This window comes from Carex rostrata, chromosome 5 (assembly GCF_964058835.1).
Source record: "Carex rostrata chromosome 5, lpCarRost1.2, whole genome shotgun sequence".
NCBI lineage: Eukaryota > Viridiplantae > Streptophyta > Magnoliopsida > Poales > Cyperaceae > Carex > Carex rostrata.
In genome coordinates, this window is record NC_135922.1 from 7113261 (window position 1) to 7132446 (window position 19186).

Consider the following 19186-nt stretch of genomic DNA (forward strand, 5'->3'; position numbering starts at 1 on the left):
TCACAACTACTGGAGATCACAAGTGTTATTCATCAATTCAGAGTTCTAAGTAGTTAGTTATAGTCTTTTCGGACCTTAAATAGTTATAGTCTTTTCGGACCTTAAAAGCCATAGCACGATAATCACTAATTTGAACATATAACTATTAGTATATCACTAAAGAATCGAGGATGGTCTGATGGATATCAGATCAAAGACTATCCAATCTATTGAGATTCACACTGAAATTTTTAAAATTCAGATTGATCAAGTACGTATGAATCTTGATGCGAACATCGGATCGCCTCGACTCTCTTATACCACTATCTGCAGATAATCATATTTGATTGGATTTCATTTTTAGTTTTTTCCAACTTGTTTGGAGCAAAAGATTTGGTTGTTGTTATTGTTGTATATATTTAGGCTTCTTAAGTATTATATTTGCGCTTTTTGACAATTCCATTAATATATATATATATATATATAGAGTTAGGCTGGGGTGCTATGGATAGCATAGTGGCCTCTATGCTACGGCTCAATATTCGAGTTTTCAAAATCCAAACGGTCGATCTGAACCGTTCATCTTATTCTCCATATTAATATCTGCTTGGAGACCAAATTTTATAATTTTCTGAATTTTTTTACTATTTATTAAGCCACTTTGTGCAGCCACCGTTGGATCAACAATTTTGTAAAATACTTAATAAATAGTAAAAAAATTCAGGAAAATATAAAATTTGGTCTCCAAGCAGATATTAATATGGAGAATAGGATGAACGGTTCGGATCGACCGTTTGGATTTTGAAAACTCGAATATTGAGCCGTAGCATAGAGGCCACTATGCTATCCATAGCACCCCAGCCTAACTCTATATATATATATATCAGGCTTCTAAATAGCTAGCTATAGCGGCGCTATAGCTACGCTATAGCTTTTCTGGACCATAAATGCTAAGCTATGAGATAAAATTGCGCTAACTCAGCTACAACCGCTATTACCGCTATATGAGACCCGCTATAGCTACCGCTATGCTATATGATTTTTTTTTTGCAATTTATATGGACTTCTGTACTTCTATTCTTATTTCTAATGCTACATGGTCTTCTACGATAAGTATACTAAACCAAACTATATGCTTCTATTTTTATTTGTGATTTATTCTATCATTCTATATTGAGAAATATTCAAATACTAATTATTCATTTTGATTACTATTTTTATAGTATTCGTTTGTAAAATTATTATCGTTCGTTTCAATTGAAAGCTAATTTTGATTATTATTATAATTATAAAATATTTAAATATGTATATTGATTTCATTTACCTTATAAAATTAATTGCTCTTTGTCTATTATAATATGTAATACCATGAAATATAAACTATTAAATAATGTTACTTTTTAGATTTTTTTCATTCTTATTTGCGTAATTGATAAAAAGTATAGACTTAGATTAGTTGTCATTTAGTTGTTACATCAATTCTCTAATATTGATTATGTTGGTAATTAGTAGAAATATATAATATAAAGTTTGAAAAGGGAAAATCACTATGTGTGATAGCTTCCGCTATAGCTACGCTATTCGCAATAACTTTTTTTTTTGGTCTCCCCGCTATGCCGCTATAATCGCTATTTAGAACCTTGATATATATATATAAATGGTAAAAAAATTCAGAAAAAATATAAAATTTGGTCTCCAAGCACATATTAATATGGAGAACAAGATGAACGGTTCAGATCAACTTTTTGAATTTTAAAATTTCAAATTTGGACCGTGTGTATTTCAACCCATATGCTACTGAAAGCACATTAGCATATATATCTCTCTCTATTAAATATATATATAGAGAGAGAGATGGGCTATATGGTGCATTGCAATGCATAGGCACCCTTGTGCATTGGATCATAAATCACCGATTCAAAGTCCAAATGACCGATCCAGACCATTCATCTTGTTCTCCATATTAATATGTGTTTGGAGACCAAATTTTACATTTTTTGGAATTTTTTTACTATTTATTAAGATTTATTGAAAATCTGCAAATCCGGGTGAACAGTAAAACAGTAAAAATTTCTGGATCACTGGATCGGCAATTTTCAAAGTGGCTTAATAAATAGTAAAAAAATTCCAAAAATGTAAAATTTGGTCTCCAAGTACATATTAATATGGAGAACAAGATGAACGGCTTGGATCGGTCATTTGGATTATGAATTGGTGATATATGATCCAATGCACAAAAGTGCCTATGCATTGCAATCCACCATAGCCCATCTCTCTCTATATATATTTTATTTTATTTTTACTGTATAAGGTGCATTTTTTTATAATTCATAATGTAGATATTTTTGTGAAAGTTTGTAAGAATAAATTTGGAAATTGACATCACAAATCAGGAGCCAGACAAGCCGTTGGGATACATTGAGCAAACTGTACTATAATCAAGATATGGTATGGAGCCCCTTTGTGCACAACTTTTTTTTATTTTGAGATAAGTAATATATAAATATTTTTCAAATAATTAGAAATATGATAATTTTTTTTAAGATATGGAATGAGGTGACAAAATATTTATGTTTAAATCCGGACTGTCCGATCATAATTCGGGTTTATTCAGAACGAGGCAGAATGCGAGGCACCCTTTTAATATTCGTGTGGATTCTGATCGAACGGTTCAGATCTAAACCAAAATATTTTGTTAGCTCAGATGATATGAATTTCTATTGAATCAGTGTGGTTTCTATGATAGTGGAAAAATATTGTTCTTTTTTATTTTTCAAAAAATACAAAAATTTATGCTGTTTGTACATCCAGCTGGTTGGATTGGCTAATCATTTACAAATCATTAAATATTGATGATGCTGCAAACTGTGTACATGTTTTTGTTTCCCTGTATATTTTATTAAAATAATCTCCTATGCTTTACATCTCCAAAAAGGTTATCTCTAAGGACCTGTTAGGCAATGGTGATTTTTATGAGAATTGGGAATTTTGAAAATGGGATTGAGAATTTCAATTTGTGAATACCAAGGTTATTTATTGCATAGAAAATTTTAGAATATAGATAATCGGCAAATGTATGGAAATTTTAGAATATAGAGCTCAAGCCACCCAACTATTAATACCCTTGTAATTTTTTTTTCTCTCATTTCAATTTCCTAAAAAGATTTATAGAATAGTAAGTAAAACTTAGAGAAGTATATATATATTTTTTTTCTCTCATACACAAAAATAATTGAGATTGAATGAAGAGGCTTGTGATAAATTTTGGTAAGTTTTTTTCTTTATTTCTTTTACTTCGTTCTATTTTTCCCACAATATTAGAGAGCTTTTGCTTTTTCTTTTTGAATTTTCTTTGCTTTCTTTCATTTGAAAATTTGAGGTACTTGCACTGGTATAAATTATTATTATTTTTTTCAAATTTTCATCATATACCAAATAATACATTTCTGGGGAGAATTATGATTTATTTTTAGTAAATCCAAACATCTACTATTTCCTAACATTTTTTTTTCAAAAGACATAATATACATTTGAATTTTCTGGTTTCCTAAGAAACCTATAAATAAATAAAGTTGGTATTTGAATTTACTTGTGCTTGTAAGATATCATATTATCAATCCATATTTTTTTTATAAAAAATAAAAATAAATATAATAAATAAATAAAAGAATTAATAATATTATTAGATTTTAACCATCTAATTTAAAATACAGTTTTTAATATTAATTTAAAACGTCTTGTTGAAATCTAATCAGGAAACTTCAATAAAAAAAATTAAAATTTGAAATACAATCTAACATATTAATTAATTATTTATCCCTAAATAAATTTAAACTTCGTTTGGATCTATCTAGGCAACAATCAAACAAACAAACAAATCTGAAAAATTGACAATTGGCACGCTGCTCACCTACTTGTTCATGCGTACCAAGAGCATTTAATTAACACCTCCATTTCATATCTCTCTCCATTAATTCATCCCATGAGCTGGACACATATATGTCCCTTTCAAAAATAATTGAACACATCAAAGGATCCATGACAAGTGGGCCCCACAATTGTACTTGTACTTGATGGTGTGTAATTTGAGTATTGGATGTGTACCCATAAAATTATTCTAATTGCACATTTTTCTCCTTCAAAATTTATAATATTATTGAATAATTTTTAGGAGTCCTATTGGGTCAACATATATTATTGACCCAATAATAGAACCTATTGGGTCAAAATTATTGAATAATTTTCACAATTATTGGGTGCTATTGGATTAATATTATTTTAAAGTTACACACTAATTAATCATGTGAAAAATGCAAAGTCAGAGGAGTCCTATTGGGTCAATAATTTGAATAATAAAAGGTGATATCTTTGTTATATTCATGAAAATGCAAAGATATATCTAAAAAATTGTCTAATAATAAATAAAAGAATGTTAATATATTTTATAATGGCTTGAATATTGATGAAATTTGGGAAAGGTTAGGATGTGTTTTTTGTGTGGTTGTATTCAGAAAAGATGTCTAAAAATTTGTCAAATTGAATAAAATAAAGGAATGCTAATAAACTTTATGATTGCTCATTTGTAGCATAGTTGTATTATTAATGAAAATGAAAGCACTATGAAAGTTGGTGACTAAGTACACTTCATCAATTTTAAATTCCATATATAATGACTTTGCATTGCAATTTGCTATCTAAAATTTGTCGGTAAAACCAAGTACAATTGAATTAATTAATTTATGATATAATAAGATATTTGGATTATGTTAAACATAATTTCATCACATTTTGTAACTAAAATTTAAGTTGCCGCCTTGCTATTCTCTATAATTTGAAATTGTCTTTTTTTTTGTATTATATCGATTGACATGTGTTTGGGACTTGTACTCAAAAAATTATTCAAATTTGTGAAATACGTTAATATGATTATATTATGAGGTCATATTATTTTGATGTAGACTTGTGATGTTTTAAATTTCTTAAACTAAATTTGAAAAGGCAAAATTTAAGAAATTTTTTTTGAGTTTATAGTATTGAAATTTTACAAAATATTTTAGACAAAATTTAAGAAAAAAAAATTGAGTTCATAGTATTGAAATTTTACAAAATATTTTAGACAAAATAATTACATGTTTTATTAACATCTCAGTGAGATCATTTAGGTATAAAGCAAATAAATGAAAACTATATATATACCAGGTATTCTAAGTAATTTATTTCATTTTTTTTAATAAAGCAGGTACAGTAGTTACAATGATAAAACAATAAATTTGCAAGATTAATTTATAGTTAGAATAAGGTATCAGTAAACTTTTGTATTTATTATGATATAATACTTGTAGGGGTGTTCATCGGTTCGGTTCGGTTGAAACCGAACCGAACTTGGCAAACCAAAGTTATAATTCGGTTTTAAAAATAGAACCGAACCGAACCGAATTAGCATTGCAACCGAACCGAACCGAACCGAACCGAACCAAAATTTTATTTCGGTTTGTTCGGTTCAAACCGAAATATATTAATTTTTTTATTTAAAACAATTGATTTATAATAAACCGAAGTATATTAAGAAATAAACCGGAGTATTAAGAAATAAACTAAGATATTTAGAAATAAACCAAGTATTTAAAACAATTGATTAAGAAATAAACTGAAGTATTAAAAAATAAACCGGGGTGATTCCGATAAAATTCATATTATATGAAAGTTCGGTCGGTTCGGTTATTTCGGTTTTGAAAATTTTCAAACCGAACCGAACCGAAGTTATAATTCGGTTTTGAAAAGCCAACCGAACCGATCCAATAAACCGAAATAACCGAACCGTTTAAACTGAACTAATTCGGTTCGGTCCAAAACCGATTAAACCGAACCGTTTGAACACCCCTAAATACTTGTTATGCATGTCTTTGTACATAAAAATGGTTTAATTGGATTATAACTTTGGTTATTTAGATTCGATATGTTTATTAAATTTTCTTTTTCAAATTTAAAAGAATGAAATGAATTATTTAATCCATCATTTTCCAAACAACAAGCATGGTGGTCGGTTTTGAATATATACGATAATAATATTAATTATGAAATTTTGTAAAATAACTGTAACATTATATTTGATTTTCTCTAATATTTTGTTGGCTTGAAACTATACAACTTTTGCAAAATTTTATGTTTATGATATCAATAGACAACTTCTACAACTTTTATGTATATGATATCAATATAAAAACTTGCTATATGTAATTATTTATCTATTTGAAAGACAAAGAAAGCTTGGTCACACGATTTTTATTTTTTTTTCACATTTAAGTCATGCATGTTAATCATGCTAAAGGCATTCAAATGTGTGGTTAACCAATACATTTTACTAAACTTTTTATTTTACTAACCATACTTCTCAATTCTTTCAATTATTTTTTATTTGTCCTTACATAAGTTAAATTTATATTTCTATTATATCTTAGTTGTATTTCCTTTCTCCTGCCCTCCATGTTTCTTTCTTGATTTCTCCAAAGTCCCAACATAAAAAAAAGTTTCATAAATATATTTTATAATATGATATTATGATAAAATACATGTACTTTTAATATTTTATTTGTTAGTAATTGTAACTCTACTTTAATGTGTGTGTGTGTATTAATGTAAAATGAGCACATTTATAACAACTTTTATGCAAATAGCATAATTGTAACATATCATATTATCATGTAAGATCACTCTTCTCTCTTTCTTTTGTTTTCATTGACTTTGACAACGTTGACTATATTATGTCTTTTGATGTGGAAAGCAAAAACTAATGAGAAAAACAAAATATGTCTAATGACATAAGAGGTCATGAAATTGTGATCTAGATGGGAAAATTCATTATTAAAATAATATGAGTATAGAATTTGAAGGCTTCACATCCATCTTTCTTTTAAAAAGAAAAATTGCAACCACATTATTTGATTCATCACGTCTCTTTAATTTGTGGAGCAATAAAAAAAAATAGATTCCGACAATAATTAATAGTAAATAAAGATATATTATCATAATTTAATTAAATTTCAGATTACATGAACACTGTTATAATTATTATATCCAACAAATTAAGTTTCATTGAACTCTTTATACTTTTCTACTAAGAACAGTTGCAGTTGAACCATTTTTCTTAACAAGTAAAACTCTGATTAGTATAAAGCATGTATTTTGTTTCTCCTAATTTATTTCTTTTTTTTATTTAATTCTTGACAATGGTTGTCAAGACGTGTTCCTCCTGATTTTAGTTTCCTTTATGATTCCTTTTGGTTTTTGATAACTTTTCACTTTCCATGCATTAAATATATTAGATAAAAATCAAGTCTTAAGCAAAATAAATTAGAACAATATGACTCAATTAAGTTTTATAGTAATGTCTAAATCTGAAAATCAAATAAAAAAATATCATGACAATCGGCTTCCAATTACCATTAGATTGTAAATGAGCTAATGAAAAATTTATATATATATAAAAAAAATGTGTTGAGCTGTATTTGATTTTCTCTAATATTTTTAGGATAGTTCATGACTTCTTACAACAAGTAGATCTGATGTATTAAAAAGTTATATTGGACAATATATATGACTCAATTAAATTAGAAAAAAAATATTAAAAAAAAGAAAAAAGAGGGAAGAATAGTTATTATGATATTTTCATAAGAATGTCTAATTTGAGGCAAGATGAAAATATTAAAAAAAGAAAAAAGAGGAAAGAATTATTACTATGTTAGTTAAATTTGTTAATAATATTATAAGAATAAACAAGCTTAATAAGTTAGTCATGTAATAACACATTTGTATTTGATTGTAAATGAGCTAATGGAAAATTTATATGAAAAAAGAAAACAATGTGTTGAGATGTATTGATTTTCTCTAATATTTTGTTTGCAAAAAATTAACTACATAACTTTTGCTCATTTTATGTTTTTGGCATCAACATGTTTACTGCTTATAATTATTTATATATTTTAAGTATAAGGGAACCTTAGTCACACATTTTCACCCTCTTTCTTCATACAAGTTAGATTAATCATGCTAAAAGTATTCAATGAGGTGAAAAAAAAGTATGAATAATTAGAAGCAACTTAAAGCAACATTTTATTATTAAACAAGAAATTTTAAATTGTATATCAATCATGATATTGCACTTATTTTTACTCAAAAGTATTTTAGTACATGATCTATAAGATAGGTAATTTCAGACTTATGAATTCATAGCTCGTATAATAAAAAGTAAATTATATATTTGTAAAAACATTAATTGGTTGCGTAATTGTTTCATATCACTTTATGGGCCGTCGATAATGTGATATATTTCTTTTAGGATTTTGAAATGGGCTGAGTATGGGCCGACAATAAATAATTGAGCCTTTTTTCTCAGTTTCGTATCACTTGATCATAATTATTTTGCAGTGAGGCTACGATACTATGCACAATCCATATATTGGTACGTATTTTTATTTTTAAAGATCAAATAATCGATTTGAATTATCACGGGCGGACTCATGATTTTTGTAAGGGGAGCAAAAAAAATATCAAATTGAGTTTAAATAACTTATCAAATTTAAAATCATTAACTAATTGGGTACTCGATAAAAAAAAAAATGTTTTGACTTATATTTTCCAATACCCTGATATATAATTTATGATTCTATAACTTATAATTAATATTACCAATCATAATTCAAGAAATTTATTTTGATTTTAACACTAAATTTAACCTGAATTACAAATCAAACATCTAGAGGAGAACAAAAATTTTTTCAAGGACCGCCCCTGTGAATCATTAAACATGAGATCTCTATGATAATGTACTTGCATACTAAATTTTACATTTTAAAGAATACTTTTAGAAAATCACTGCTTTTAGAAATGACCTAGAATTTTTAGATCAAGTGATTTTCTAACTATTTAAAAAAAAGTAGAATTTTAATATGCAAATACATTATCATATTAAGAATTTTTTTGAACAGTTCAGATTAATTATTTAGACTTTAAAAATAACAAAATTCATCTATAACCTAATATCAGCTATGCAGTGTACCTTAGGCTCGTTCATTATATTTCAATATATAACAAAAAAAACTTGATGTTGATTTCACAATTCCAGAAATTTATTTACCATATCTGTTAATAACTATTCAAGAAAATAATTTGTTTGTTTTATGTTGCCTATAGTTTAAGCTCGATCAGTACATAAAATATATTTATTTGCTGTGTTTATTTTTTTTAATTAATGATTCTAAAATGGTGGAAGGACTTATACTTTATATACCGTAAATTAAGGGCGTCCATATATATATATATATATATATATTTTTTTTTTTAAATGTTACTACTTATTTGATAATGTTCATATAATACACGAAATTTTGTTACGTATATTTGATGTGCACTATGTGTAGCGGATTATAGATTACTGACAATATGATGCTAGGTGATTAAAAAAAAATTACATTTATGTATACAATTATTTTTTAAACTATTCGGTTGCATGATACGCTTAATTTATTTTTTTCACAAACGACTTTGTCTTTTCAAAATTAAAGAAGAAAAAATATTATAATTTGCTATATTATTTATTAAATTACAGGTAACAAAAAAATTTGAAGGCATGTCATTTTTATTTTTTTAATATATAATTATTGAAAATAATTGCTTTGTATTTGAAGAAATTATCTCATCTTGTAACAATAATATATTCGGCATCATACCCGACCCATGCTTAGGATGAAATGTCAAATAATTTTGAAAAAAAAATTCCATGCACATTTATGTTCTTCCTTAAAGATTCTAAAATTTGTAAAATTCATTGACTATTTGGCACTGATCTAATTATTCATAAAAGAGTAAAATTTGCATTAATTATTTGTAGATTTTAATTGTTAAATATAATAAACAATATAATAGTAAATATAAAATTAAACAAATTTTCGAGGATAAATAGAAAATGAAATAGTAAATAAGAAGCAATTTAATGCAACAATTTATTATAAAATAAAATATTCTAATTAGAATTGAATTTGAGTAGGTAGTATGAGTTTTTTCATTGAACATGGTAGAATATTGCGCTGAACCAAATGTAGCTAAGTTTAAATTTGTTTCTTAAAAATCGTATTTATTCTAAACTTGTAACGCTTTATCGTTGAGATTGCCAAATTTGATTGTGCCTCGTTAAATAAAAAATCTAAAGCCCAACCCTTATATTACCTTCACACAGTTAAGTTTCTCTTCCATTTACTTCCTGATGGTAACGATCGCGCAAGAGCAGTATAGAGAGAGAAAGAGAGGGAGGAAGAGCAGAAAATTTATATTCATTTTTTAATAAAGTATAATCTGACATTATATTTGATTTTCTCTAATATTTTGTTGGCACAAAACTATACAACTTAATACTCATTTATGTTTATGGTATAAACATAACATAAGAGCGTGCTATATATAATTATATATCTATTAGAAGTACAAGGGAGGTTTGGTGATCACACATATATTATTTTTTTTTCATGTATAAGTTGTGCATTCTAGATTAAATCATGTTAAAGCTATTATGGAGAAAAGTATGAATAAGAAGCAACTTAATGCAACAATTTATTATTAAACTATAAACAAATCTACGTAACTTATTGCATTAAGTGAAAATATATTTCCTCAAAGTTGGTTCATTTAATGAAAATTTTCTATGAAAATTTTAAAAATGAGTTGGTTCATCAGGCCTATTGGGCATTTGGGCCGAGTATGAAAATTTTAAAAATTCTATATTTTTCTTTTAGGATTTTGTATAGAGCCCTCGAATTATTTTATTCAACTCCTTAAATTATTTTATTTCGTTCAATGAAGCCCTCTTTCTCAATTATAATTGAAGAAAAAGAAAGACCCAAGGAATGAATTAAGGTTTTCCTCCTTGTGTTGTTTATGTAGAGGCCAAATAATTTATAAAGTGACATGGAGTAGAACTAGGTGTTCTTAAGCTCATCAAATTTCTTGGTGATTTCAAGTTTAAAATCCATCAAATCGGCTTCAAATGATGAATCTGAACCAATGAAACCTGCCTACTTTACGAGTGATGCGTCTACATGTGAAAAATTTAAAAATTTGAATTAATTTAGTATAAAGTCTAGCAATAAAAAATGTTCAAAAAATGAATGCATCAAAATTAATTTATTGAGCTTCTAATTTTGACCGCTTGACTTTATACTAAAGTAATTCGAATGTTTCAAAATATTCACATGTAGACGCATCACTCGTAAGATAGGCAGATCTTAACAGTTCGAATTTGTAATTTGAAATCGATTTGATGAGTTTTAGACTTGAATTCACCAATGGATCGACTTGGTGAGCTTAAGAACACCCTAGTTCTACTCAGTAACATGTTTAAATTTAGGAAATTGATTATTAAAATAGTAAGCAAGGTTAGACAACTAGTTTAATTTAATTTAGTTTTGACATGATTGAAATTTGATTGTAGTAATTGTAATGTTGTAATGTCCGACCTCTTTAATGAAGTAGGAAAAAATTAAAGATGTTATTCGATCGATATATTTATAGATAATATTAAAAAAAAGAAGTCAAACAACTCCGGTTGTTTAAAAGATTTTTTCAAAGAATTTCACATGGGAGATGAAATTATTATTTAATTAATATTAGACACATTTTTTTTTCCTTTTTAAGCGTTCGAAAATTATAATTTTTATTTGATACTCCTTCGTATCAAATTGGAAAATAGTGCCACTGTGGCATATATGGCCGATTTTTAAAAAAATACTCATTAAAAAAATTAATTTAATAAAAATAACCAGATCTGAACTGAAATTTTAAAACTACTGAAATCGCGGATTTTTTCCGCGACCCAGAATTTTTATTCCGGGCCACGAAAAATATCCGCGCCCCGCCTCTGGGCTCTGGTTAACATATCAAAACACCTTTAAAAATAATGAAAATTTATCGACATGCATTCTTGACTTCATAGAATAAGACTGTGAAGTTTCATACAAAATCTCAAAACAGATCGTGAGATATCGGCTCTCAAAAATTGCCCGAACTGCTGAAGGAGTGCTTCTGAGTCCAAATTTGCACCTCTGATTAACATATCAAAACAAATTAAAAAATTATGAAAATTTTCCGACATGCATTCTTGACTTCATAGAATAAGACTGTGAAGTTTCATACAAAATCTCAAAACAGATCGTGAGATATCGGCTCTCAAAAATTGCCCGAACTGCTGAAGGTGCTTCATGATTTTTGAAGGTGGTTTGATATGTTAATCAGAGGTACAAATTTGGGCTCAGAAGCACTCCTTTAGAGAGAGTTCAGTTTTGTTATATTTGAGTTTTGATTTGTTATGTTCAGTTTTATTATCTTCTTAGTATATGTTTTATTATCTTTGAGTTTTCAGTTTTGTTATGTTTTATTATCTCACAATCTGTTTTGAAATTTTGTATGAAACTCTACAATCTTATTTTATGAAGTCAAGAATGCATGTCGGTAAATTTTCATGATTTTTGAAGGTGTTTTGATATGTTAATCAGAGGTGCAAAGTTGGGCTCAGAAGCACTCCTTCAGCAGTTCGGGCAATTTTTGAGAGCCGATATCTCATGATCTGTTTTGAGATTTTGTATGAAACTTCACAGTCTTATTCTATGAAGTCAAGAATGCATGTCGGTAAATTTTCATGATTTTTGAAGGTGTTTTGATATGTTAACCATATGTGCAAATTTGGGCCAAAAAAATAATATTTTCTTTCTAAAAACTCTAAAAATAAAAAATAAATAAAAAAAAATTCTTGGCGTCGATATTTTTCGCAGCCCAGAATAAAAATTCTGGGTCGCGGAAAAAATCCGCGATTTGGGTAATTTTGAAATTTCAGTTCAGATCTGGTTATTTTTATTAAATTAATTTTTTTAATGGATAAATTTTAAAAAATCGGCATATATGGTACAGGTTCTTAATTGAAATGTTATGATTAACTGGTGCTTTGTAAGTAGGTAATGAAAAAAAATAAAAATTAAAAACAAAAAAATGAAAATTAGTACTTAGGTTACTCCTGCACACATCAAAAAAATTATTCAATCCAAATTTTGATATGAGCTTTTAATGTTTTTCATTAAGCTGGGAGTTGCTAAGTTTTGAATATAACCGATGATACAATCGCTTATTCGTGAGTTGCTAAGTTTTGAATATAACCGATGAAACAATTTATTATTATTATTATTATTATTTTGTAAAAGCATTGTGTTTATGTTTGATTAAGTTTGTGATATCAACATAAGAGTTTTGCTATCTCCTCTATTATGTTAATTTATGGATCAACATCTGCTGTTATTCTTATACATGAACAGTGTTCCTGCTATTTCTGTTTTTTCAAATTCAGTCATTAAATTACTTCGAGATACGTGCACATAAAAGTTCTGAAAAAATTTGCTTTGAGATTCATTCCCGAAAAAAATTGAATGGTTAGATTCGGAAAAACAGGGATAGCAGAGTTATGGTTAACGGGATGAGAAAAACAGCGGATTTGATTTCGTTAATTTATGTTGGTAAATTCGGATTGAATATGAACCCTCTAATCAAATAATGTCTCATTTTGATTGAATGTATTTATTTTAGATGTAGAATTCTAAATTTAGTTAAAATTGTACCCGCGACACGTAGTGCCACACGTATTATCATATGCATTTTCGTTCTTTACCGTCGGATTTGAATAAAAAATCGTGCTGATTAAATATCACATGTGCAAATACTTGCGTGACTTTATGAAAATTCCAACCGTTTAAATACGTTCTGCACGAATCTCAAAGCACACTTAATACTGACCCGTACATCACCCCCGAATAGGCACCGGACACGTCCGTCACGCAAAATTTGAGATATCTCAGAGGATACGCACTCCTCTCCGATCCCTTCTTCCCAAAGAAAAAAAAGAATCCGCCTCAGCCATCTCTCTCTCCATTTCCCTATCAGCCATCTCTCTCTCTCGCTCTCCCTATCCGCCATATCTCTCTCTCGCTCTCGCCTCAGATCTGCGCCCCTCAGCATCAGCACAAGTATTGATCCTTCGTCGCAAGGTTTTCTCATCAATCTTTTTTTTATTGACTTCAATGTTAAACGAAATTCAATTTATAGTTGTTTTTTCTGACCAATTTTGCTTTTTGTTTGTTTTTTAGATCAAAAGTGAAGGATACAATCTAAATCCTAAAGTAAAGACCGACTTGCTCAATGCTCTTCTCCTAGCAGCTCAAAGATTTAATCTCAGGTGAGGTGCTTGTCTCCTCTTGATATTTCATCAAGAAAACTATACTCTTTTACAAATATTTGCACCCGCTCTTTGAAAAAGAAAAAAAAAAAGATAACAAAACAACACAATAACAATAAAGTTTTGATTGGTAGATAAGGAAGAATGGAATTTTAAATCGGATGCAGTGACATACTTTCTTTTATAGTTTTGCTCTTGAGCCCTAGATTTAATCCTGCTACAAAACCAATTCCGATACCAATTACTGCACTGATAATCACATCCTTGTTGTTTTTGTGGTTCTTAGTAGAATGCAACTCTGGCGTGTCGGTGTCGGTCACCTGGTGGCATTGATTGAAGACGAGCCCGCAAAGACTGGGGTTTCCCTCGAAATAGTCAGGTGGAAAAGCCGAAAACTGGCCTCCAGTTGGGATCTCACCAGTTAAGTTATTATATGCCACATCAAATTTTGACAGGAAGTTTAACTTGATAAGAGAGGCCGGTATTGCACTGACAAGGTCATTGTGACTCAAATCCAAGATCTCTAGGCTAGACATACCCGACAAGTTATTGGGTATTGTACCCGTTAAGTTGTTGTAACTCAGATCTAGCACTAGAAGTCCTCTGAGGTTGCTGAAATCAGGTGAAATGGGCCCCACTAGTTTGTTGTGGGACATACTCAGAGAAGGCGGAAAGCTACTCACATGATTGTATTGGAGCGATTGTTTGGTTGAGTTTCTCCACCAAGAGAAAGGAAATTCCGCAATGGATGCTCTCTGTTTTGCGTAGTTACTGAAGAGCATCAGGCTCTTCATATTTGTCAGGCTGGCAGGGATCTCTCCATTTAAAGAGTTATTGGAGATGTCCAAGTAGAACAGATGGTCGAAATTTCCCAGCCAGGGAGGAACCGTACCAGTCAACTGGTTCCAAGATATATCTAGCACATTCAATTTGTTTAAATTTGCAAACCAAGGCGGGATATAACCCTGAAGTGCACAATTCGCCATGACAAACACCTCTAGGTTTATAAACCCGTTAATCCCATCTGATGGCATGGTTTCACCACCGTAAAAACTTGTTGTCAGAGCAAGGATTGTAAGATTTGGCAAGTTTTGTAGGATTTGCAGTGCTCGGGCTAGGTTAGAGAACCTATTACCCGAAAGCGCCAGGTTATTGATCGATGTGAAATTAACAAAACTCAATGGGATCTCACCTACTAGGTTATTTCCTTTTAGGCCTAGGGTTTTCATTTGTTTACATTCTGGGAGGTTGTAAGGGATTTTACCATTGAAGTTATTGGTACCGAGAGCAAGTGTGTGTAGTCTTGACAAAGATGAGAAATTGAGATTAATATCGCCAATCAGAGAATTATTTCTCAAGCCAAGAACTTTGAGAGCAGAACAGTTTGACAAAGACAGCGGCAAAAGGCCGGTGAATGTGTTAGATGAGGCGCACAGAAATTCTAGCTTTGTGAGTTTGTCAAACACATCAGGTATCCTACCAGTGAAATTATTGGCTGAAAGATTGATCTCTACCAGATTAGTGAGGTTACTGAATTTTGGGCTCAGTGTACCGGTGAGTGAGTTCCTCTGCAAGTTCAGTTTGGTGAGATTCAAGAGGTTAAACAGATCATCTGGTAGTGTACCAGTGAGACCATTCATGTCAAGTGAAAGCTCAGTGAGACTGGTACAGTTGCCGTAGCCAGTCGGGAAATCACCAAATAGTTTGTTCATTGAGAATCGAAGAATCTTAACCATACCCGAGTAAATGCACATGCCCGAGGTGATGTTACCGTAAAATGAGTTACCTGTGACATCGAATTCTCGCAAATTCCAAGAACTGGGTAGAATGGGGAGACTTCCGTTGAACTGATTGAATGATATATCGAAAACCTGAATTGAAGGGAGGTTTAAGCTTGAAGAAATAGCACCAGAGAATGAATTCAGGCTGAGGTTAAGCGATTTGAGTTGCGGTAACTGGAAAAGACTTGATGGGACAGTGCCATAAAAGGAATTGTTAGAGAGATCAATGTATTCGAGTCGATCAAACCTGGTAAAGGAATCATAGAGAATTCCTTTTAAGCTCTTATTCGAGAGAAAAATTCCGCTTACTCTCGACCCAACAACAGAATTAACAGAATAGCACTTGACACCAACCCAGTTGCAACAATCCGACGAGGAATCGTTGAAGCTCCAATCAAGCACCGCCTTTGATTTGAGACCATCATAGAAGCTACGGAGAGAACACAAATCGTCTGAATTGCAGCTGTGGTTATGAGAATTGATGAGTTTCACACGGAGAAGTAGGAGAGAGGAAATGAACGACAGAATGTAATAAAGGTGGCATCTTTGGTTCGATTTCTTTCTCATTCAGCGAGAGAGAGAGAGCTGGTAGGGAAGAAGACAAAGGAATTAACCAAAGAACTGTACAGAGAGAGAGAGAGAGAGAAAGTCAATAGAGAGAGTTAAGGTGGCTGTTAGCATCTCTCTCTTTCTTTGAAGTTTCTTCTTTGACCTATGAAAAATGCTCAATTTCAACGAAGTGGTTGAAGTTTTTGTGGAATCAATTGTAGAATAAAAGCTGCAATCTCAATGTGAATGTTAGAAAAAAAATACGGCTGCGTAATTATTTTCTTTTTTTCTTTTTAAACACGTGACATATCCTTAGTTACTTTTGGTGTATGAGATGATTATTTCACTTTTTTTACAAAAAAAAAATGATATTGATTACAAAATTGCTGTAATTATTTACCATCTCTGTAAATAATTATTTATGTGCTGTGTTTATTTTTTATTAATGATTTTAAAATGGTAAAAGGATTTACGCTTTATTCATAGTAAATTAAGGGAGTTCACATAGATTTTTAAAAAAAAAAAATTGTTACTACTTATTTGATATTGATCATATATTACACGGAATTTTCTTATGTATATTTGATTTGCAGTATGCATGCGTAGTGGATTTACAAATATTTTTTAACTTCAGTTGATCTGTTAAATTTTTTTTTTCACAAATGTATTTATTTTTTCAATTAGAAAAACATAAAATTTAAGAAGAAAAAGATTATAATTTGTTATCATAATTTATTAAATTTTAGGCAACAAAAAGCATATCAAAAATATTTTCGACATCATACCGCATGATTAGTATTAAATGTTAATTAATTTTAAGACCATGATTAGTATTAAATATTAATTAATTTTAAGAAAAAAAATCAACGACTTCCGCGAGTAGGGTAGAGAGAGATAGAAATGGGAGAAAGGTTATACTCATTTTTGAGTAAAAGATATTTGATATTATATTTGATTTTTTCTAATATTTTATTGACACGAAAATATACAACTTATACTCACTTTTGTGTTTATGGTATAAACATAACATAAGAGTTTGCTACATATAATTATTTATCTATTATAAGTACAAGGGAAGGTTGGTGATCACACATTTATTATTTTTTTCATATGTAAGTTGTGCATTCTAGATTAAATCATGTTAAAGGTATCTAAATGAGTGCAAAAAGGTATGAATAAGAAGCAACTGAATCCAACAATTTATTATTAAACTATAAATAATAAATGAGTGAGTCTATGGTACTATGCATATTACGATTTGTTACTGTGCTACGGCTCTATATTTGAGTTTTCAAATCTTAACGGTCGATCCGAACCGTTCATCTTGTTCTCCATATTAATGTGTTTGGAGACCAAATTTTACATTTTTTGAAATTTTTTTACTATTTTTTTAGATTTATTGAAAATCACTGTTTTTGGATGGTCCAGAATTTTCAGATCAAGTGATTTTCTAAATATCTAAAAAAATAGTAAATTTTTTTCAAAAAATATAAAATTTGATCTCCAAACACATATTAATATGGAGAACAAGATGAACGGTTCGGATCGACCGTTAGGATTTGAAAACTCGAATATAGAGCCGTAGCACGGTAACAACCCGTGATATGCATAGTACCATAGACTCACTCATAATAAATTGTATAGTTCAACAAATCAACATAACTTATTGCACTAAGTGAGAAAAAAAAATTACTCAAAATGGTTTGGTACATGATCAAAGGTATGAAACCGTATAATTAAAAAGATTGTTTTCGTAATTGTTTCATACATTTTTCCACACATTTGGATATCTTTATTTATATTGAGCCCATGAATATTTCATATATTTTTTAGAAGTCTGTTTTGGGCCAAGTAGGAGAATTTTAAAACTTCTATATTTTTCTTAATTTTAGGAATTTTTATTGAGCCCTCGAATTATTTTATTCAACTCCCTAAATTATTCAATTCCGTTCAATGAAGCCCTTTATTCATAAAATAAAATAAAAAATGTACTTCATACTGATTACGCAATTGGCGAAATTTATTTAGCATATTTGTAAATAATTATTCAAGAATATATAGTAATTTACTTGGTTTATGTTGCCTCTAGTTCAATATTCATCACAGAAAAATATTTTTATTTGTTGTGCTAATTTTTATTTATGATTCTAAAATGGTAAAATAATTTATGCCCGATTCCCCTTAAATTAGGGAAATTTACAAATCGAGTTTTTTTTAAAAAAAAAAAATATGTATTTGGATTGTCTATAATATTTTGAAAATAATAATTTTGCACCTATCTATCAAAAGTAGTAAAAGATTACAAAAAATATAAAATTGATCTCAAATCACATTTGCATATATGAATATCACATGGAGCTGTTCAAATTGACTGTTTGTATTTCAAAAACAAAGATAAACATGTAAACCAAAGTTTTTATAACCCTACTCCATTTAAAATCCGAGTTGTGTTTTTTCTTTAAAATTGTCCGAATTTGCATACAAACTTTAATACTTTTTCATTGAGTACTGGAGCATTAACTGAGACCGAACCCGAAAGAAAGCGAAAGAGAGGGAGAGGCGAGAAGAAACCTCCTGTGAAAAATGGCTCGATCTTTCTCCTTCATTTGCATCA

At 29.3% G+C, this 19186-nt stretch overlaps 1 protein-coding gene across 1 annotated transcript; it reads left to right on the forward strand.

Moving 5' to 3' along the window:
• The first annotated feature begins 13474 nt into the window (after positions 1-13474).
• LOC144553777 (uncharacterized) lies at positions 13475-17102 on the forward strand. The gene is made up of 4 exons (XM_078301973.1): positions 13475-13526; positions 13951-14054; positions 14154-14242; positions 14529-17102. Exons 1-4 carry the CDS (start codon positions 13475-13477, stop codon positions 14665-14667), a joined length of 384 nt encoding a protein of 127 aa, XP_078158099.1. The 3' UTR covers positions 14668-17102.
• The last annotated feature ends 2084 nt before the right edge of the window (positions 17103-19186 follow it).